Consider the following 19,768-nt stretch of genomic DNA (forward strand, 5'->3'; position numbering starts at 1 on the left):
CACCATATATTTATATTAAATAAAATCATTTCTATATTTCAAACATTACTAATACACTACTATATACAGTTTAACACAGATTCACACAGAAAACAGATGTTTTACATTGTTTTTACACATAAATATAGCTTTGATGAGCAGAAGAGACAAAAAAAAAACATTTTTAAAACATGCAACATTTATAAAAAATCATAATCATTCCAAATGCCTTTCTCTGATCTTATTCTGTGTAAGGTGTTGAGTGTTGATAACCGATGCAGAACTGTTACCTGCGGTTACTTTAGAGAGGGGAAGCAGAGCGCCATACTCAGGTGACGGGATGGAGCACAGCTTGGTGTTTTTATAATATCCATCCCATGATCCTCCTGGATGATCCTGAACACACAAACACACGTCAAAGCTAAAGTTGACTAAACCTTACATTCACCTCTGGACGTCAGACTCACCAGCAGGACTCCCACATAAAGTGTGGAGGGTGTGCGGTTAGACAGGGCCCCGCAGAACTGGACGCTCCCGCGCTGGACGCACTCGTCCTGGATGAAGCACACTCTCTGTCCCACGGCGAGCGGCTGCGGGACGCTGGATTCGGCAGCGCGGGACAGGATGCTGACGGGACTCTGCGGCTCGCTGGAGCTGCTGCTGCGGGACGAGCGAGGGAGCGTGATCTCACTGACCGGGAGGAACAGACCGCAGCCGTCCGGACACGAGAACAGCTGATGCCCTTTATAGCTGCCATTACATTTCCCACGTCCTGCTGCCCATCCCTGACACACAGACAGAGCAAGACATGCCTCAAACACCACTTACTATTCCATATCATTCATTATTTAATGAAACAACATCTTAAAATAGATGTATACAATTATTTAATTAATATTTTATTATATTTTATCAGAAGTAGATGTCTTTTTATCTATATTATAACTCACTTTAAGCTGAACCCCGAAGTGAATGGCGGAGCTTCCTCTCGTTAGCGGCCCGCGGTAACGAAGCTCCGCCTCAGCGAGCTCTGATTGGCTGCGGCTCCAGATGACCCGCACCTCTGATCCCAGCGCTAAAGCAGCCATTCGCTGCAGGAACTGCGTCCTGGACAGCAGTTTGACACGGATGTCCAGGTCAGGGACGGGTTCGAGCAGACCGGCGAACTCAGCCGGGACTTCATTGAGCACCTGTCTGTCAACCTTCACCACGCAGCCATTATCAATCACCTGTGAGGAATAAAGGGTACTGTCGCTTTAAGAACTTGTTCTGCGCTATGAGAACATAAACACGCGTCACTGACACCATGAATGGATCTCCAGCTGATAATGACAAATCAACAGTCTCACCTTCACCCACAGGTAATCCCCTCTCCCGCTCCTGTGCGCTCCTCCCTCCTGCTGCAGACACAGCTGCCCCCGCTGAAGGCGAATGGTTCCTTCCAGGTGGTCCTGCACTTTGTAATCGGACGCGACCATGTACATCTTGGGGGAGCGTCGCCTTCTATTGTCGGACATGATGACGCGAACTCCCCCGGACCTGCGCGTGCACGAGACAGTAACACTTCAGTGTATTCAATTCAAGCAGGATATAACTCGTTTTAATTTGATTAAAAAAAAAAAAACAATAAAAAGATTATTAGTAACCAATAAAAACAAAGTTCAAATCGAATACGATTTGTTTCAACCCGAGAAACTACGCGCAAAGTGAACCAAAAACATTTCCTGCTTCATCAAACCTGCTGAACCGCATCTGGCGGCTTGATTTCGGTTATAAAGTAGTTTTGATTACAAACACGCTGAAACAGACAACAAACGTTCACTTACCGATAAAGTCATCACCTCGGTTTAAAGTGCGACACTTTTGCGCTCCGATAAAAACACAATAATGCCTCACTTTCAGCAAAGCAGGAAGCGAGATGACGGACGGCTGCGTGGACCAATCAGAGTGGGGGAATGTTAGGCCAGCGAGCATGGTGGGCGGGGCTTAATTCGCTCTGAGGGAAATTCCACTGTTGCGGCTTTTAGAATGAGTTTTTTTTCTTCAGGCGGATATTTTGCTCATCTTCCGAGAATTCAAGGGTAAACACACTTATCTTAGACTACATCTCTATATATTTTTCAAGATAGCTTGATTTTAAACGATATAAACAAAAATGAGCTATATTGTAACTGTTTGTTATATGTCCCTATAGTGTATATATATATATATATATATATATATATATATATATATATAAAGAATAAAAAGATTAAAATATAGTAAAAAAAGATACAAAAGTGGAATTGATCAAAAGTCACTTTTTATTAGATTCTACCTTCGAGGTCACAAAAATGGTTACAACAAACACGTTTTTTTTAATGAAACGTTTTTACACATATTATACAGTTTTACTTTTCACATTAAACATACAAAATATTAAATACACATTAATAACCGTTAATAAATAAGTGTGCAAGTTAAGGAGTATAAAATAAATTCAATACAAAACTAAAGACTTTAGAAAACCTGGCAACTTTGCATTGTTTAAAAAAAAAACCTTCACTATTAAAAACCTCTTAATAAAGAAAAACAAATGCTGATCTTTCTTAATTGTGTCCCTGGAGCACAAATCCAGTCTTAAGTCTCTGGGGTATATAAGTAGAAATAGCTAAAATCAAAAACATTGTGTTGGTCAAAATTTTTGAATGATCTTTTATGCCAAAAATAATTAGGATATTAATTAAAGATCATGTTCCATGAAGATATTTAGTAAATTTCCTACCATAAATATATAAAAACTAAATTTTTGATTATTAATATGCATTGCTAAGAACTTAATTTGGACAACTTTAAAGATGATTTTCTCAATATTTTGATATTTTTTTGCTCCCTCAGATTCCAGATTTTAAAATAGTTGTATCTCAGACAAATATTGTTCTCCTAACAAACCAGACATCAATGGAGAGATCATTTATTCATCTTTCAGATGATGCATAAACCTCAAAAAATTTACAGTTAAGATTTTTTTGTAAAAGTACTAGAATTGGTTAAATCTAAGTGCAGACTAGTTGAGTTTGTGTAGAGCCATGGCTGTGAGGCTGGTACTGCACAGGACCTCAGTGAAACACTGGTCACACTGATGTGTCAGACTGCTGTTGAGTGCTCAGATGCTCGGTGTTGATGAAGTACGTGCTCAGCTGACCTTTGCCCTTCACGTTGATCACTCCTCTCAGAGTCACGCTGAAGCCCAGTATCTGAGCCACCTGTGCAGTCTCCTCCGTCACCTGAGGACACAACACACACTCTTTAACTCATCCTCAAACATGATATGGATCGCTCTAATGCAGTGTTTCTCCACCACTGGCCACTAGAGGGCCTCAGCAAACTCTTAAAGGGGCCTCGACACGACCTTAAATTATCATGTATATTTAACCAAGCACGTTTTCTTTCGCTCAAGCTTCTTGTGTTCTCTTAAAAATGCTTTGTGAACAAAACAAATATTTGTAGTACACAATATTTACTGGGAGCACCAAAAGTTTTGCGAACAAATGGAAACTGGAAACATGTTTTGATGGTTCACCTGTATTTTATCCAGGACTCCGGTGCTGTCCATCCTGCTGGCCACATTAACCGTGTTTCCCCAGATATCATACTGAGGTTTATGAGCGCCGATGACGCCTGCGATCAGAGGACCGTGATTTATACCTGAACAACACAGAACGACCAGCACGAGTCAGATTAATGTTAGATTCAGTAGAGATGATGCTCGAAGGAGTCTCTTCTACTCGTCAAGACTGTGATACTTTTTTTTTATTCTTTAATGAATGAAAAGTTCAAAAGAACAGCAATATTTTCCAACAATATAAACATTTGCTATCACTTCTTAACAAATGTTACACAGTAAAAGTTTTAGTTTATATATAAATATAAAAGCAAGAATAAAAATTTAATGACGCCTTGAGCAGTAAATCATCATGTTTTACATTCTAAAAATATTTCACAATATTACGTTCTTTCCTGAATTTTTGATCAAATAAATACAGCCTTGATACGCAGAAGAAACTCCTGTAAAAACATTCAATATTGTTCTGATCCCAAACTTTTGACCGGTAGTGTGTGTGTGTGTGTGTGTTGTACCGATCCTCAGTTTGAAGCTGTTGAAGGAGTGCATGTTGATGTTCTCCAGTCTCCCCATCAGAGCGACGGCGAAGTCCAGCATGCTGCGGATGTGACTGTATGTCTTGTCACACGTCTGTGAACAGATGAAAACTCATGCATGTCAATTTCCATATGCAAAACATGCCCTTTGAATCACACACACACACACGCACGCACTCGTATCTCCTCTGTCTTGGCAGGATTGGTTAGTCCGGCCACAGCCATGTAGGTGCTGCCGATGGTCTTGATCTTCTCCACAGCGCTGAACTTGGGCTTGTTGAGCAGCTGAAAGAGAGCGGTGGGTTAAATACAGCACAGACAGACGGACACAACACAGGTCGGACAGACATCCACCTCGTCAAAGTCTGAAATGATCTCGTTGAGGAAGCGAAGGCACTCCAGACCGTCGTTGTTCACGCTGCTCTCGTTGTAAAACTCCTTGAAGAAATGTGGCACGGACGCGAACATCACGCAGACGCACTCGCATGACTTACTGTACAAGTCCTGAAACACACACACACACGTTACATGCATCCATTCAGAGATGTTGATAAAGAGTATGAATAACTGTGTGAGTGCTTGACCTGGTTCTGGATGTCTTTGCCGATGAAGAATTCTGTGACGTGTTCTGGCAGAAGGTTCTGCAGCAGGAGTCTGTTGACGTTCTTCGTGGTCTCCATTTCCTCCGTCTCTTTATTAAAGCACTTCTCCAGCAGGAACTCGGTCCGAGAGCCCAGCTCGTCCTGCAGCACATTAAACACTCGGATAACTCAAACCACACACCGGGGAGACACGATTCAAAGAAAACAAGAAAAAGATGAGGAATCCAGAAAACACAATTATTATTATTAATTACTATCAAATTAGATTATTTATTTTTATATTTTTTAATTACATTTTTGTTGTTTTCATTTTATTTTCAGTAAAAAAATGTGTTATCTTGTCATTTTTATTACTTTTTTCCAAATATGTATATTTAATACTTGTTTCCATTTATTTACTTTTAGATATTTTTATATTTTAACATAAATTAACTGAAAATGAGAAATGTTGGCAACTATCTTTAATAAAATTACCTTTTAAAAAAATATAAACATTTTTTTTTTCAAAAAAAATTTTTTTTAAATATTTTTTAATCATTTTAAAATTAGTTTTAGTTAACTGTACTAACCCTCCTGTGGTTGGGCAATTAAAGGCCATAAATCAAAATGTAGAGAACAAGAAGTTTAAAACTAGTTCAAGACCGTCCTGTCATCAGCTGATTGATATATTTCAGTAAATTAGATTTAACTAATGTTGTATGAATCAGCTGCTGTGACAGCTGAAGGAAGTAACGCCATCCAAAGACAAAAACTTCTCTGTTTAGAGAAGTAGTTAGTCATCAGGAGCAGATTACTATTATATTACTATTACTATAAACTTCCCCATTACTGAACACTTCACATTAAACTAAAATAGACTAATAATCAAATATGTGTTCATACGCACACGCACGCACGCGCACGCGCACACACACACACACACACACACACACACACACAAACATACCTGTCGCATGAGAATAAGGGAAATCAGATAGAAAATGACCAGCCAGATGCCAGACATGATCTTGGGCTCCTTAAGAACTCCTGGCCTAAAACACACACAGTGAGATATCATAATAAATATTAATTTTCACTCAGTGTATTGAAATTGTACAACAATCACTGTGTTTCTGGACACGCTAGAGTTACAACACAAAATAAATGTTGAATCAACAGACTAAAGTCATGAAATCAGTATTTGACTCTTGATTTGTGTTCCTGATCTTATTATGGATCAGTGACTTTATAATAAAGAAAAAAATGTCTTCATAATCTTTCATTTTCATCTATTAGAATTCTGTAAGATAATGATAACTGTTATTATTGTTATAAGAGTTAAAATTAATAACCCAATAATGACTTTTATTATTATGACTGTTGTAATTTACAATTAATAATAATAATTTTATTTTATTTTGTTATCATGTTTGACCCTGCCTGTGAAAACCCAACTAAAGTCATTTTTTGGTGATTTACTGTTTTATACATACAATCGTCCTTCATAAAGATGTGGAATATTCTTTGAAAATAATATAACCTTTATATCATTAATATAGACTGAGTAAGTTCATGTAAAAGATTGAAATTGAAATTGAAAGTTAATGGTTGAAATCAATCTTTGATGCTGGTTATCTCATAATTAGATTTTGAGACAGGGTCACATGTTATGATCAATAATAATAATCATCATTTTCAAATTGATTACTTTGCAAAATATCACTTAGACACACAGCTCAAGAAGGTTTCAGTCCACCTAAAAGTTTTTGAAACAATGTCAAAACAAAGACATTTTTCACACTTTTTTCTGTCACTGGCACTCATATATTGCATTTAAATAAAACTCAATATATTTATAACAATATAATCACAGGTGACTTGCCGAATCAGGTGTGTGTGTGTGTGTTTGGCTCTTACGTGCTGTTGTCACTGTAGAGCTGTTTGATGTAGCAGTCGGAGCGCGGCGCGTAAACGTGAAGGAAGAGTGCGAGATAAACCACCACAGCGAGGGTCAGGAGGAAGACTTTAACAGACACGCTCACACGCACAAACACAATCACACCCAACATCGCCAGCAGACAGCAGTACAGATAATACTGCACACACACACGCACACACAACATATCTATATATTAACATATGATCAATGTGACATCAACATCTAATGCAAATTATCATCTCTATTGATCATTTATAATATAAGCTAACAGCTCACCGGCACAGTGTAGAGATTGAGAGTGTTCAGTACTGTTGTATTGTGGGAAACATTTAAACAGTTATCGCCTGGGATAAAAACCTACAAAACAAACAGATAAAGTTTAAGATTTTGTACGGATAAAGAAATTCTGTACATAAATTTAAAACAATAAATGAGATTTTTATGGGTCAATCGATAGAACAAGAAACTTAGCCAAAGTACTTTAGTGAAGGTCGAATCTAATTAGATGCATTTTGGTAGAAGGTTACATTTATAATCTTTCTTAGAGGATGTACAAGCTAATCAAAAAATCATAAGCAATGGTAACACATTTGTGCTATAATTTTTACACATAGGTGTTTGATTCTAACAGGATTAAAATCGCAAAGTTAGATTAACTATTTCACCAAAACCTCCTCAAAAAAAACTAAACAAACTTTTAAAGCAAGACAGACCAGGTGAATAGGGTAAAAATTTGAAAAATATATTATTATAATTTTTTTATGTTATGTTTTATTGTGCATGTGACCTGGTTCAAAGTTCTTGTTTAGTTTTGATGACATATTAGAGTTAAAGGTTTTAACAGAGGGGGATTTTGGATTTCTCTTTTTAATACTCCATTAATCAGACATTTGTTTCACCATGTTTTTAGAAATAAAATGTATGATTTCAATCTTATAAACTTGGTGTTTTTAAGTGATACAAACTCATATGGCGTTTAGAGATATGTATTGTAATTGAAATCTACAGATGCACATAGGTAAGGTGCAATAATAAAATCAGGCCTATGACATATGAACAAACCCCTCAGTAAAATCCTTCAGAATACAGAGAGGAACAAAACTGCTAAGTTTGATGTATGTAAGTGCTGCTGAAGAGGAGATAAAACTCATTTTAGAAAAGGCCTTTAGCGATATATCTTGTAATTTAAATCTATAAATGCAAATAGATGAAGTGTGATAATAAAACTTATGTGAATGAGATATGGACAAACCCCTCAGTAAAATCCTTCAGAATGTAGAGAGGTATAAAACTGCTAAATTTGGTGTCTGTAAGTGTTGCTGAAGTGGAGATAAAACTCATGTTAGAAAAGGCCTTTAGCGATATGTCTTGCAATTGAAAAATCTACAAACACAAATTATTGAAGTGCAATAATAAAACAAGGCAAAATACATATCAACAAACCCCTCAGTAAAATCCTTCAGAATGTAGAGAGGAATAAAACTGCTAAGTTTGGTGTGTGTAAGTGTTACTGAAGTAGAGATAAAACTCATTTTGAGAAAACAGCCTACAAAAATGGGCATTATAATTGAAATCTATAGATGCAAATAGATAAAGTGTGAAAAAATGCACGTGAATGAGCTATGGAGAAACCCCTCAGTAAAATCCTTCAGAATGTAGAGAGGAATAAAACTGCTAAGTTTGGTGTGTGTAAGTGTTACTGAAGTAGAGATAAAACTCATTTTGAGAAAACAGCCTACAAAAATGGGCATTATAATTGAAATCTATAGATGCAAATAGATAAAGTGTGAAAAAATGCACGTGAATGAGCTATGGAGAAACCCCTCAGTAAAATCCTTCAGAATGTAGAGAGGAATAAAACTGCTAAGTTTGGTGTGTGTAAGTGTTACTGAAGTAGAGATAAAACTCATTTTGAGAAAACAGCCTACAAAAATGGGCATTATAATTGAAATCTATAGATGCAAATAGATAAAGTGTGATAAAATGCATATGAATGAGCTATGGACAAACCCCTCAGTAAAAACCTTCAGAATATAGAGAGGAATAAAACTGCCAAATTTGGTGTCTGTAAGTGCTGCTGAAGTGGAGATAAAAATTATTTTAAAGAAACCTCCTGTAAAGATATGTATCACAATATCGCAAATAGATAAAGAGCATTATATTGAACACTTAAAAGTGAATTTTGGATGTATTCTTTCTACTGGTTTGAAAGAATGTACAGCAATACAAGCATATTTATGTGGTGTGTAACCCACTTTTGCAATGTAAAGGCGTTTTTGCCTGCTTTGACTCTTGTGGGTCTCGTGTGGGTCATGAGCTGATGTTTGTGCAGGTGTGTGTGAGTATGCAGCTGTTGACTCACTATGTTCAGCACTGCCATGAGCAGCGTGATGAGCAGACAGAGAATCACCAGCAGCAGCCGCAGCGCCGCCCTGGTGGCCACACCTTCAAACAGCGTCGAGACCCAGCAGATGCTGCGGGGAAATTTAGAGTGCCAGCGCTGACACACAAACACATATCACAACGTTAACAAATAACACAAGACATTCCTTAGAATAATTATAGAACTTCCTTTTGTTCTTTGTATTAACAAATAATAGTAAGAGTTAACCGCTTATAAAGCCACAATGTTCAACCACAAATATGCATTTTCTTAAAATACATACACAGACTCATTTAAATAAGACAAGCAGTCATACCTTCATGAATTTAGTGAAGACCACAAGCACAATCAGTATTTGGACAGGGAAAGTGGCGCCATATGACACCGCCAGCGCAAAATTTCTACATGTGCACAAAGAAAACGTGTTCATTTAGAATAATAATAAATATGAGTGTGTAATAAATAACAGGTAATGTGCATTGCGTTAAAATCAACATGAAGATAGTTTTACTACTGTAATCTGACCCCTCACTTAAAATACAGGTCAAATAACAGTTGTAAAATTGTTTCATTTTCATTTCATTTCCCAAACTTTTTTTGTCAGCCAAATCCCTTTGAACTAAAATATTTTAATCTCTAAGACCCCAGAGATTTTAAGTTTTAATTGTTATTCTAATAATAATTCTAATATAAGAATTAGTTAAATGTTAATATTTCAGTAATTTAAATTATCACGATATGCTTAACAAATAAAATATTTGATCTGTTTTTGTAAGCATTTCATTTTTGAATATTTTTTTTATTTAAACCCTTTTCATAATTTAATTAACTATTAGATTTTCATCAACTCACAACATCTACTAAAGTAAATCAAGAGAAATGTATTTTCGTATTATTGTAACATACGATACTCACTTTTGCGAGATTAGCATCTGAACCACAAACACAGAGATGAAGATGAAGGCCAAACATATGACAGAGCGATGAAGCCCCTGGGCTTCACTTAACGAATACTGACACAAACATACACACACAGTTAGAAAATAAGAGTGCAAATAATAATCAAATGGAAAAAAACATTTGATTTTAAGTGAATAAATAATTCACACCTGTTTCTCCAGCTTAATATTATTAAAAAATAAAGTCACACTATTCAGCTTCACTCGTTCCCTAAACAATGAAAAGATATTATTTTATTGACTCATTCACTGTGATACTATAAAATCATAATTTCTTCACTCACTTTTCATTTCCCAGAGAGTCTAATGAGTCTACCGGTCCATTTTCCAGACATCTGAGAAAAGAAACGAATGGGAATTACCAAATTCAGACCACATTTACGTCAACCACAAAGCGAACGGAGTCCACCACAAATTGGCCATAAAAGCCAGCTCTGATCTATTCTGACAGAAAACCAAATTAAGTACTTTGTTTGGTACAGATGCCAACTACTTGAATATCACTGATGAAAATGAGTAAACCTTTAATTTTCACCTTGGAGCGTTTGTGCCACTGACTATGAACGGCTGTGGTTGGCTGATGCTGTTAGAAGTGGGCGGGGCTGTGAGCGAAGTCTCTGGTTGGTTGAGTCCAGAAAACGGTTTGACGCTGTTCCAGGACTGCAGGTACTGTGACATCCGAACCGACGCGCGGAGCTTCTGACGGTTCACAGGCTTGCTGTCTACCTTCAGCTCATGAGTCTGAGACACACGAAATCAACCAGAGAAATTAATACTTTTATTTGTAACGGATGCATGAAACTGATTTGCTGTTCTTATGAACTTTCTATTCATTGGTGAACCCTGCAAAATAAAATGCATCCCAATTTACACAATAAAGTGGGCAGCTCAACTGTTTTCAACATTGATAATAATAAGTAATGTTTCTTGAGCATTAAATCAGCATATTATTCTGATTTCTGAAGATCATGAGACACTGAAGACTGGAGGAATGATGCTGAAAATTCAGAGCAATAATTTACATTTTAATAGATATTCACATAGAAAACAGCTGTTTTAAATTGTAATAACATTTCACAATTTTAACAGCTTTTTTTATTAAATAAATGCAGCTTTGGTGTGTTTTATCGATTCAATTGATTAGACATGATTTGTGAAAAATAAAGTATTTTATAGATCCCTACAGCAGATAACTGATCTATGTAGTCAGTGATGATTATTGGTGATCACCTTCGGTGTCGTGTCGGAGTTTTCTGCATAAGGATCGATGACCAGGAACGTTCTCCTTCCCTGCAGCGTGGAAGCGCGACTCCCGCCGTTTCCTTCCTCCACCTGGTATTTCCTGTCCAGGTGAGCGTACGTCTCCTCTGTGATGTGGACTCTCCTGTGAGAAACCATCTTCATCAGAGTCATCACCAGTGATACTACAGTAATCAGACCTGAGGGGTGTAAAGGTGTGGTACCCAGGCACTCCTCCAGACTCCATGTGATTGGCTAGAGTCACGTCATCTGACCAGACGTCGTACTGCCACTTCTGAAGACCGATCACGCCGGACAGGACGTTACCCGTGTGCACGCCAACACGCATGTTGATGTTCACTTCCGTCGCCTCCCTCAGCTTACTGCAAATAAATCATCTCACTTTAAGACTCAAAACAAAACAAAATATATATAAATTCTAGAAAATCGTAATTCAATATAATATTAATAATAATAAAAAAATCACACAATTGCAGCATTTCTTCAATTTCAACTCAAGTGAAGACAAAAAAATGTACAATAATTGTAAAATCCTAGCGTATCAGTGATGTTAATATAACAGTGTAATTAAGGTGTTGTGATCGTCGGGCTCACTTTATGGCCGTGCACATGTCCAGACCCATCTGAACACAGTTGCGAGCGTGATGAGAGATCGGATCAGGAAGACCCGACACACAGTAATAACAGTCGCCCAGGATCTTAATACGCAGACAGCCGTTCTTCTGCAGACAGAGAGAGAGAGAGAGAGAGACTTGAGCACATGAACTAGAGAAGCACAGAGAGTAACACAGATCCTCGCTCACCTTGGCGATGTCGTCAAACCTGCCGAAGAGTTTGTTGAGGACGGCCACGAGCTCCTCAGGTGTGCAGGTGCTGGACAGGTGCGTGAAGCCCACGATATCAGCATACAGGATACTGACGACACAGATCACAACTTCAATAAACTACAGCAATAAGAAGCTGAACAATTCCTGTAGAGACCAGGCCTAATAATCACAGTCTGTGAGGACCAGCTTTGAGTCTGTGTGTTATCAGTGAAGTCAGCTTCATCTAGAGACCAAGGAAATGCTTTATGTGTGTGTGTACAGGTGTGTGTGTGTGTTTATGAGTGTGCAGTGCATGTGTGTGTGTGTGTGTGTGTCTGCTCTCACCTGATGTCCCTGTGTTGTCGGACGTAGAGAGTGTGGAAGTTTGGTAGGTTCTCTTCGGTGCTGCATTTGGCCGACAGACGTTTGACGATCTCCGTCTTCAGCTCCATGGCGATGTATCGCGGCAGCACAGACAGCAGCAGATGCTCCTGCACACACAGGTTACACGGCTTAACACTGTGTTCATTAACACTGTGTTCATTAACACTGTGTTCATTTACACTGTGTTCATTTACACTGTCTTCATGCATGTATTTATTAAAGCCTTAGCATGCACACAGTCATATACACCCTACTGACACACACACACACACACACTGAATGAAGGATACATGTATGCAAATCTGTACCTGGTCACGTTTCTGTTTGGCTTGTGTGGCGCGGTTTCTGCTGAAATCTTCCCGTTTCTTGCTGGACTTCCTTTGAGCGTGTTCAGTGTGCCACAGGTGAAACACACCCACGGCATTAACACACACAAACAGCACTGCGTTCGCCACCAGCTGACACACACACAGAGGTTTTTGAATACGTGCGGCGGCAGGAAAATCATCTGGTGTCACCTGATGGCCTCCGCTGCTCACCATTTGAATATAACATTTCCTCTGACCAGCCATCTATACATATATGTGTGTGTATGTGTGTGTGTGTGTGTGTTACCTGCACGGCCAGGTCTTGTGTCTGAGGGCTGGTGACAGACACATACACACTGATGATGATGATGTGACACACACTGGTCCCGATGCCGAAGATCAGAGCCCATGAGAGCGGGAGAGGAAGAACCGTATAAACAGACAATGAGAGGAAGAGGAAGAACGCGACCTGACCAAAATACAACATTACAGACGATAATCAGCATTGCCCATACATACATTATAGAGTTAAAATGGACAACTATCACCAAAACTATCAAAAAGCAGTTTTGTTACTTTTAACTTTTACATTAGCTGAAATAAAATGACATTTAAAAACAGTTATTTTCAGGTAGTTGCCTAATCATCATTTTTCATATTAATATAGCTCAGCTTGATGTAATAAATTGAACTAAAACTAGACCAAAACTGAATTACACTATAACATTTGCACTTGTTCGAACTAGGCATGTGCATGATACATGCAAACTTTAACAATGGATTATTAAAAGTGTATTTTTTAAATTCTAAACAATAAAAAAACGTAATTGCAGAAGTTTCATGCTTCTTCAGGAACCCTGTGCTTATTTAACCAATGAATTTGCATTGATTTCCTGCACGAGGATTAAGGACGTGTAAAAATTTTTTACTAGCAATTTTACTGAAAATATTTTGTAACTTTGCATTTTCAGAAACATTTCTATCTTTAGGTTTAAGATTGCATTAAAAAAATTGACATGACTTTTCCAGGTCTTGAAAAAAAAACACCTAAAATAGTGGAAATAAGGTGATTACTTTTATCTTCAGGATCTGTGTATCTGCAGAAAGCATGCTTCTGATGAAAATGTAAAATAAATAAGTACTACAGTAGGTGTAAAATCAAGAGTAGATCTAAACTAGTGGTGATCTTCTGATGTAATGAGCTTCATCAGCTGACCTGCTCCCAGGCCGTGACGACACCTCCGGTGAAGATGAAGACGAAGGCCACGATGAAGAGCATGGACCAGATGAAGAGTGCGAGAGGTGTTTTTCCTCTCCGAATCACCGGCATACACGGCAAACACAGCAGCAGAGGCACACAGACACACACCAGCACACACACCACTGCAAACGCTGCCACGTGAACGCTCAGGCTCTGTGTGTGTGTGAGACAAACAGACACTTCACCAAATCTACATTTAGAAAATGTTTTTCAAACCTTACACACACCTGCTGGAAAATCCCGGTTGAAGATCCTTTAAAGCAATCATTCACCCAAAAATGAAGATTTACTGAAAAAGTGTTCACCCTCAGGATGAGTTTGTTTCTTCATCAGGTTTGGAGAAATGTAGCATTGCATCAGTGATGAAACCTGATGAAGAAACAAACTCATCTGATCTTGAACAGCCTGACAGTGAGCAGATTTTTATTTTGGAGCTGAATTATCCCTATAGTGATCACGTTAATCGGGTTTTTCCAGCAGGGATGTATCCAAAATTAGCATTTTTTGCAAACAACGAAGTGAGTGACCAATGAGTGTGTCAGCTCTTACCCGTCCGGTGGAGGGGATGATGATGATGATGGTCCCGCAGAAGAGGATGGCCAGCAGTAATCCAGACACCAGCAGCGGCGTCTCCTCCAGACAGCGCAGGAACGCCATGTTCACCGCACGGAAACAGCAGCTCCAGCGGGATCCCTGCAGCTCTTTATCCACTATGAACCTGCTGCGGGAGCTTAGAGAAACCTCAGTGGAAGTCCTCGAGCTCTCAGATAGCGTGGCCAGACTGTGTCTCCTGTCATCAGCCTGAGTCCAGTGTGGGACGTTCTGGGATGAAGTGCCATTGCTAAGTCCATTTATAGTGTGATTATTGGGTTCCTCATCAGGATTAGGAGTTCTCAATGATGGACGTGGTTTCAGGGGTTCGGGGACGTTCCCGAGCTTGGCGACACCCAGCTCGGTCTTAACCTTTGAGTCGTCCAACATGCCCGTCTCTTGACCGCCTTGGATCTTTGTTTGTGCTTCTCTGAATGTTTTCAGCACAGTTTCAGCAAGACGCCAATGTGCAAAGTCAATATAGGCCTGCAATATATATAAATAACGTCTGCTAAGGAGAAGTTAAAATTTCCATTCTCCAAACTGGAGTAGATAAGGTCCGAGGGTCGGAGATCAATTTCCAGTCGCTTCCAAAGGGAATGTTTTCAGAGCTCCTGAAGCTCTTCAAGTCTCTTGAAGTAAATCCATGTAGTGGAGCTCTGTTCCTCTCGAAGTCTGTCAGATGTGTTAGCCGTTACTTGAAGGACACAATGGTAAAGAAGATCATTAAGTCAAGAGAAACATCTGAAATGCATCTGAAACTTCAAATCAGTTGACAGTATAATGGGTTTTCGTTTATCAGCTTTTTGGTTCCACAAAGAACTTTAAAAAAGAACCATTTTTCTCCAGGTTGACAAATATTTTACGAAGCTAAAGAACCTTTCGTGCAACTCTTTTAACAATAATGGCTCTTGACTGAAATTAATGTTTCCATCAAAGGAATCTTTCCATTCCACTAAAGGTTCTTTCGATTTCTTGGTTCTTCACACTAAGACAAAAAAGGTTATTTTACCACATCAGTGGGCAAACACCCTGTTGAACCTTTATTTTTAAGAGTGTAGATAAAATTGTGTGTGATAAATGAACAAATATAAGATTATGAGGACAATACGAGGACATTTATAGACATTTATAGACATTCTGAACTCTATTGGTGTTAGACAACATGTTTCAGGACCTACTCATTGTCGAAATCATACTCTAGATTTAATACTGTCACATGGAATTGATGTTGATAGTGTTGAAATTATTCAACCAAGTGATGATATCTCAGATCATTATTTAGTTCTGTGTAAACTTCATATAGCCAAAATTGTAAATTCTTGTTACAAGTATTGAAGAACAATCACTTCTACCACAAAAGACTGCTTTTTAAGTTATCTTCCTGATGTATCCGAATTCCTTAGCATATCCAAAACCTCAGAACAACTTGATGATGTAACAGAAACTATGGACTCTCTCTTTTCTAGCACTTTAAATACAGTTGCTCCTTTACGCTTAAGGAAGGTTAAGAAAAACAGTTTGAAAAACTAATGGGTATAATAATGGATATAATAATGGCCTAGTCGATATAAAAAACTGGATGACGAGTAATTTCTTACTGCTAAATTCAGAAAAAACAGAGGTGTTAATCATAGGGCCTAAAAACTCTACTTGTAATAACCTAGAACACTGACTAAGACTTGATGGTTGCTCTGTCAATTCTTCGTCATCCGTTAGGAACCTAGGTGTGCTACTTGATCGCAATCTTTCCTTAGAAAGCCACGTTTCTAGCATTTGTAAAACTGCATTTTTCCATCTCAAAAATATATCTAAATTACGGCCTATGCTCTCAATGTCAAATGCAGAAATGTTAATCCATGCGGATGGTGGATCAGCACCTAGAAAGGACCTCTACTGCCCTGAAAGACAGCGGAGACCAGGACAACTAGAGCCCAGATACAGATCCCCTGTAAAGACCTTGTCTCAGAGGAGCACCAGGACAAGACCACAGGAAACAGATGATTCTTCTGCACAATCTGACTTTGCTGCAGTCTGGAATTGAACTACTGGTTTCATCTGGTCAGAGGAGAACTGACCCCAACTGAGCCTGGTTTCTCCCAAGGTTTTTTTCTCCATTCTGTCACCGATGGAGTTTCGGTTCCTTGCCGCTGTCACCTCTGGCTTGTTTAGTTGGGGTCACTTCATCTACAGCGATATCATTGACTTGATTGCAAATAAAAACAGACACTATTTAACTGAACAGAGATGACATTCAATGATGAACTGCCTTTAACTATCATTCTGCATTATTGAGACACTGTTTTCCTAATGAATGTTGTTCAGTGCTTTGATGCAATGTATTTTGTTTAAAGCGCTATATAAATAAAGTTGACTTGACTTGACTTGACAGGAACATGAACTCCAAACGGTCAAACACACACAGAGGAAACATGCAAATGCCCTCATTTCCCTAAAGTACTGAGAGGCAAAGTTTAATATTCAACCGCTAACAAACACTCCATCTTATACTGTAATATTTTGACATTTAAAATACAACAAACAAAAAAAAAGACATCAAAAATGAACTGTGAGAGCAGGGATATTTATAGACTACAGGACAAAGGAGCACAAACCTACTGATGTCATGTTTGAGGTGAATTCAGGTGAACAGGATGAACTGGATACGGAGAGAATTTCTCTCTCTCTCTCTCACACACACACACACGTTTGTTTTTGTGTAAAGTGTGTTCATCCCATAGGTGTAATGGTTTTTATACTGTAGAAACTGTATATTCTATGGCCCTACACCAACCCTACACCTAACCCTAACCCTCACAGGAAACTTTGTGCATTTTTACTTTCTCAAAAAAACTCATTCTGTATGATTTATAAGTGTTTTGAAAAATGGGGACATGGGTTATGTCTTCATAAGTCACCCTCTCCTTGTAATACCTGTGTCATACCCATGTCATTATACAGAGTTGTGTCCTGATATGATACAATGAAAATAAATAATTGAAATAAATAAAAATAACAAATTCGCTGTCTGTGGTAAAAATAATGATTCTCAGAGAATATGATCTTGAGTTACCAGTAAAAAAAATAAAAAAATAAATAAAATAAAACCTTGCTTTGATTCATCTGGGATGTATTAAACTGATCAAAAGTAATAGTAACGACATTTATAATGTTAGAAAATAGTTTTCATTCATCTGCAAATCCTGAAAAATAAAATGCATCACAGTTTGCACAGAAATATTGTGCAGCACAACTGTGTTCAACACTGATAATAATCAGAAATGTTTCTTGAGCAGTAAAGCATCATATTATTCTGATTTCAGAAGATCATGTGACACTGGAGACTGGAGGAATGATGCTGAAAATACAGCGGAGCATCACAGAAATACATTACAGTTTACAATATATTCACACAGAAAACAGCTGGTTAAACTGTAATAATATTTCATCATTTTCATTATATTTTTATCAAATAAATGCAGCGCTGCTGAGCAGAATAGACTTTCAAAAACTGTAAAACCCTAAACTTTTAAACAGTAAATCTTCACACATTTGCCTAGACGTGTGGAAAAAGTTTTTTACCGGACAACAAAATAAATGCTTCTTAGGAAAATGATTTGTAGAATTTGGCATGACATCGCCCCTCATGCCTTCACTGAAAGCCCTGAACCCTGACCTCAGATCAGATCTGTCATCCAGCTGGTCTTCAACAGCTCCGTCTAACACTGATCTGGGATCAGAGCACTTTTGGTGTCTCTGTCTCACTCTCTGTGGAAGCAGTGAGTCACAGACCTTCACAAAGCCTTCTTCAAATGCCAAACAAAGGGCTGTCTTTAGGTTTATTATTGCTGGATCTGCTCTTACCCGCTCACATCAGATCAGAGGAAAGCCTCTCTGAAGCTGGTTTCACTACACCTCCAGACTTCTCTGATGCAGCTCAAGTCTGAGTGAAATAAATCCCTGAGCGAAGAGACACAGCAGCAGCTGGACCACACCAATGACAGAAAACACATCACCTACCAATCTTTCTTTGTGGAAAACATCATTGCTGTCTGTTTCTGGACCGCTGTTAGAAAGTCTGTCCGTTTGCATTTATTTGCATGCCTGACCTTTTCTTCTGACACTGTTTTCCATAAACACATCCCATATTTTTCCCTGTAACTCACACTGAAGGTCATTACAATGCCACCTGTCAGTATTCAATGTAGCGGGGGCCTTAAGTCAAAGGAGTAAAGCATTCATCAATGCAGCAGAACTTGGAGAATTGGGTGATGCGTTCAACACAGTAAAACACATTTTTATAGACTTTTAAATGAGCAAAAAATTTATTTTTTGGTATGCAAATAACAAATAGTTGCTTTATGATTTGCATTTATTTATTTGCCATAAACAATTTACAACACATTTTATCAGTGTGTGCTTTTGGCGGTAAAGAGTAAACATCAACACTTCTCAGACATTACCAAAAAGGAAATGTGATAAAAAAAAATTAATTTAACATAATTGAACAAAGTGTGTTCTAGAGTCTCTAAACGATGCAGACACCCTAAAATGATAAATAGCCACACAATTTCAAGAGAAACATCCAACTCAGAAATCAGAAATGCCATTGCTCTGTTGATGCTGTGTACGACTGAGAATCAGACCATTACAGACGCTCACAGTCGAGATCTTTACTCTGCTGAAACATGTTCTCATGGGACACAGCTGAACATGTTCATTCTCACTGTGACAGGGTTACATCACAGTGTTTAAAGAGATAAACTCCATCTGATGAAAACATGACCCTGTCCCTCTTCACACACACACACACATCTATAAATGCTCTCTTCGGCCAGTAAAAACAGATGAAAGTCAACATACCTGCACCCTGTCAGCTCTCCTCCGCTCTCTCTCTCTCAGTCACTCCAGTTCTCTAAATATTTGGCCGTTCCATTTTTTTGTTCTCTTGAACTTGAAAAACCGGTTGGACGACATGACCGAACCCTGAGGAACCCCGTCATCTTTCTGTCATAACACGGAGCTCTGCTGCCTTGATCAATGACTGCTGCTTTCATAACAGCAATCATAATCAAAATCATACGGACTATTTGTTGATATACACACAGTATGTGACAGGACAGAAGGCAAAGTCATGGAAAATTTTCTTTAATTTCTTTCTTTCACTTGGATGGGTG

General features: G+C 38.3%; 2 protein-coding genes across 5 annotated transcripts in view; both read right to left on the reverse strand.

The window, feature by feature from the left end:
- Window positions 1–1,919, reverse strand: part of LOC113096277 (ubiquitin carboxyl-terminal hydrolase CYLD-like) — an 8,673-nt gene extending 6,754 nt beyond the window's left edge. For both annotated transcript variants that reach the window (XM_026261635.1, XM_026261634.1), the window contains exons 1-5: window positions 1,806–1,919; window positions 1,329–1,518; window positions 930–1,208; window positions 447–764; window positions 270–375 (exon numbers count right to left, since the gene is read on the reverse strand). In XM_026261635.1, the coding sequence (XP_026117420.1) occupies window positions 270–375; window positions 447–764; window positions 930–1,208; window positions 1,329–1,496 (871 nt within the window). In that variant the 5' untranslated portion in view covers window positions 1,497–1,518; window positions 1,806–1,919. The remainder of the gene's footprint in view (window positions 1–269; window positions 376–446; window positions 765–929; window positions 1,209–1,328; window positions 1,519–1,805) is intronic.
- Window positions 1,920–2,887: 968 nt separating this feature from the next.
- Window positions 2,888–19,493, reverse strand: LOC113096274 (adenylate cyclase type 4-like). Of its 3 annotated transcripts, none has more exons than XM_026261627.1 (25): window positions 19,455–19,493; window positions 14,550–15,288; window positions 13,956–14,153; window positions 13,047–13,208; window positions 12,740–12,889; window positions 12,393–12,538; window positions 12,045–12,156; window positions 11,836–11,963; window positions 11,445–11,603; window positions 11,212–11,365; window positions 10,517–10,722; window positions 10,266–10,316; window positions 10,132–10,192; window positions 9,938–10,035; window positions 9,339–9,423; window positions 9,002–9,139; window positions 6,916–6,996; window positions 6,618–6,796; window positions 5,668–5,752; window positions 4,704–4,862; window positions 4,474–4,623; window positions 4,297–4,404; window positions 4,099–4,213; window positions 3,542–3,666; window positions 2,888–3,245 (listed from the first exon to the last, which is right to left on the reverse strand). In XM_026261627.1, the coding sequence occupies exons 2-25, from the start codon at window positions 14,979–14,981 to the stop codon at window positions 3,093–3,095; spliced, it is 3,435 nt and encodes a 1,144-aa protein (XP_026117412.1). In that variant the 5' UTR covers window positions 14,982–15,288; window positions 19,455–19,493; the 3' UTR covers window positions 2,888–3,092. The 3 variants fall into 3 exon arrangements, with proteins under 3 accessions (XP_026117412.1, XP_026117413.1, XP_026117414.1); XM_026261628.1 differs by lacking the exon at window positions 19,455–19,493 and adding an exon at window positions 18,612–18,663; XM_026261629.1 differs by lacking the exon at window positions 19,455–19,493 and adding an exon at window positions 18,456–18,603.
- Window positions 19,494–19,768: the final 275 nt, after the last annotated feature.

This window comes from Carassius auratus, unplaced genomic scaffold (assembly GCF_003368295.1).
Source record: "Carassius auratus strain Wakin unplaced genomic scaffold, ASM336829v1 scaf_tig00215906, whole genome shotgun sequence".
Classification (NCBI taxonomy): domain Eukaryota; kingdom Metazoa; phylum Chordata; class Actinopteri; order Cypriniformes; family Cyprinidae; genus Carassius; species Carassius auratus.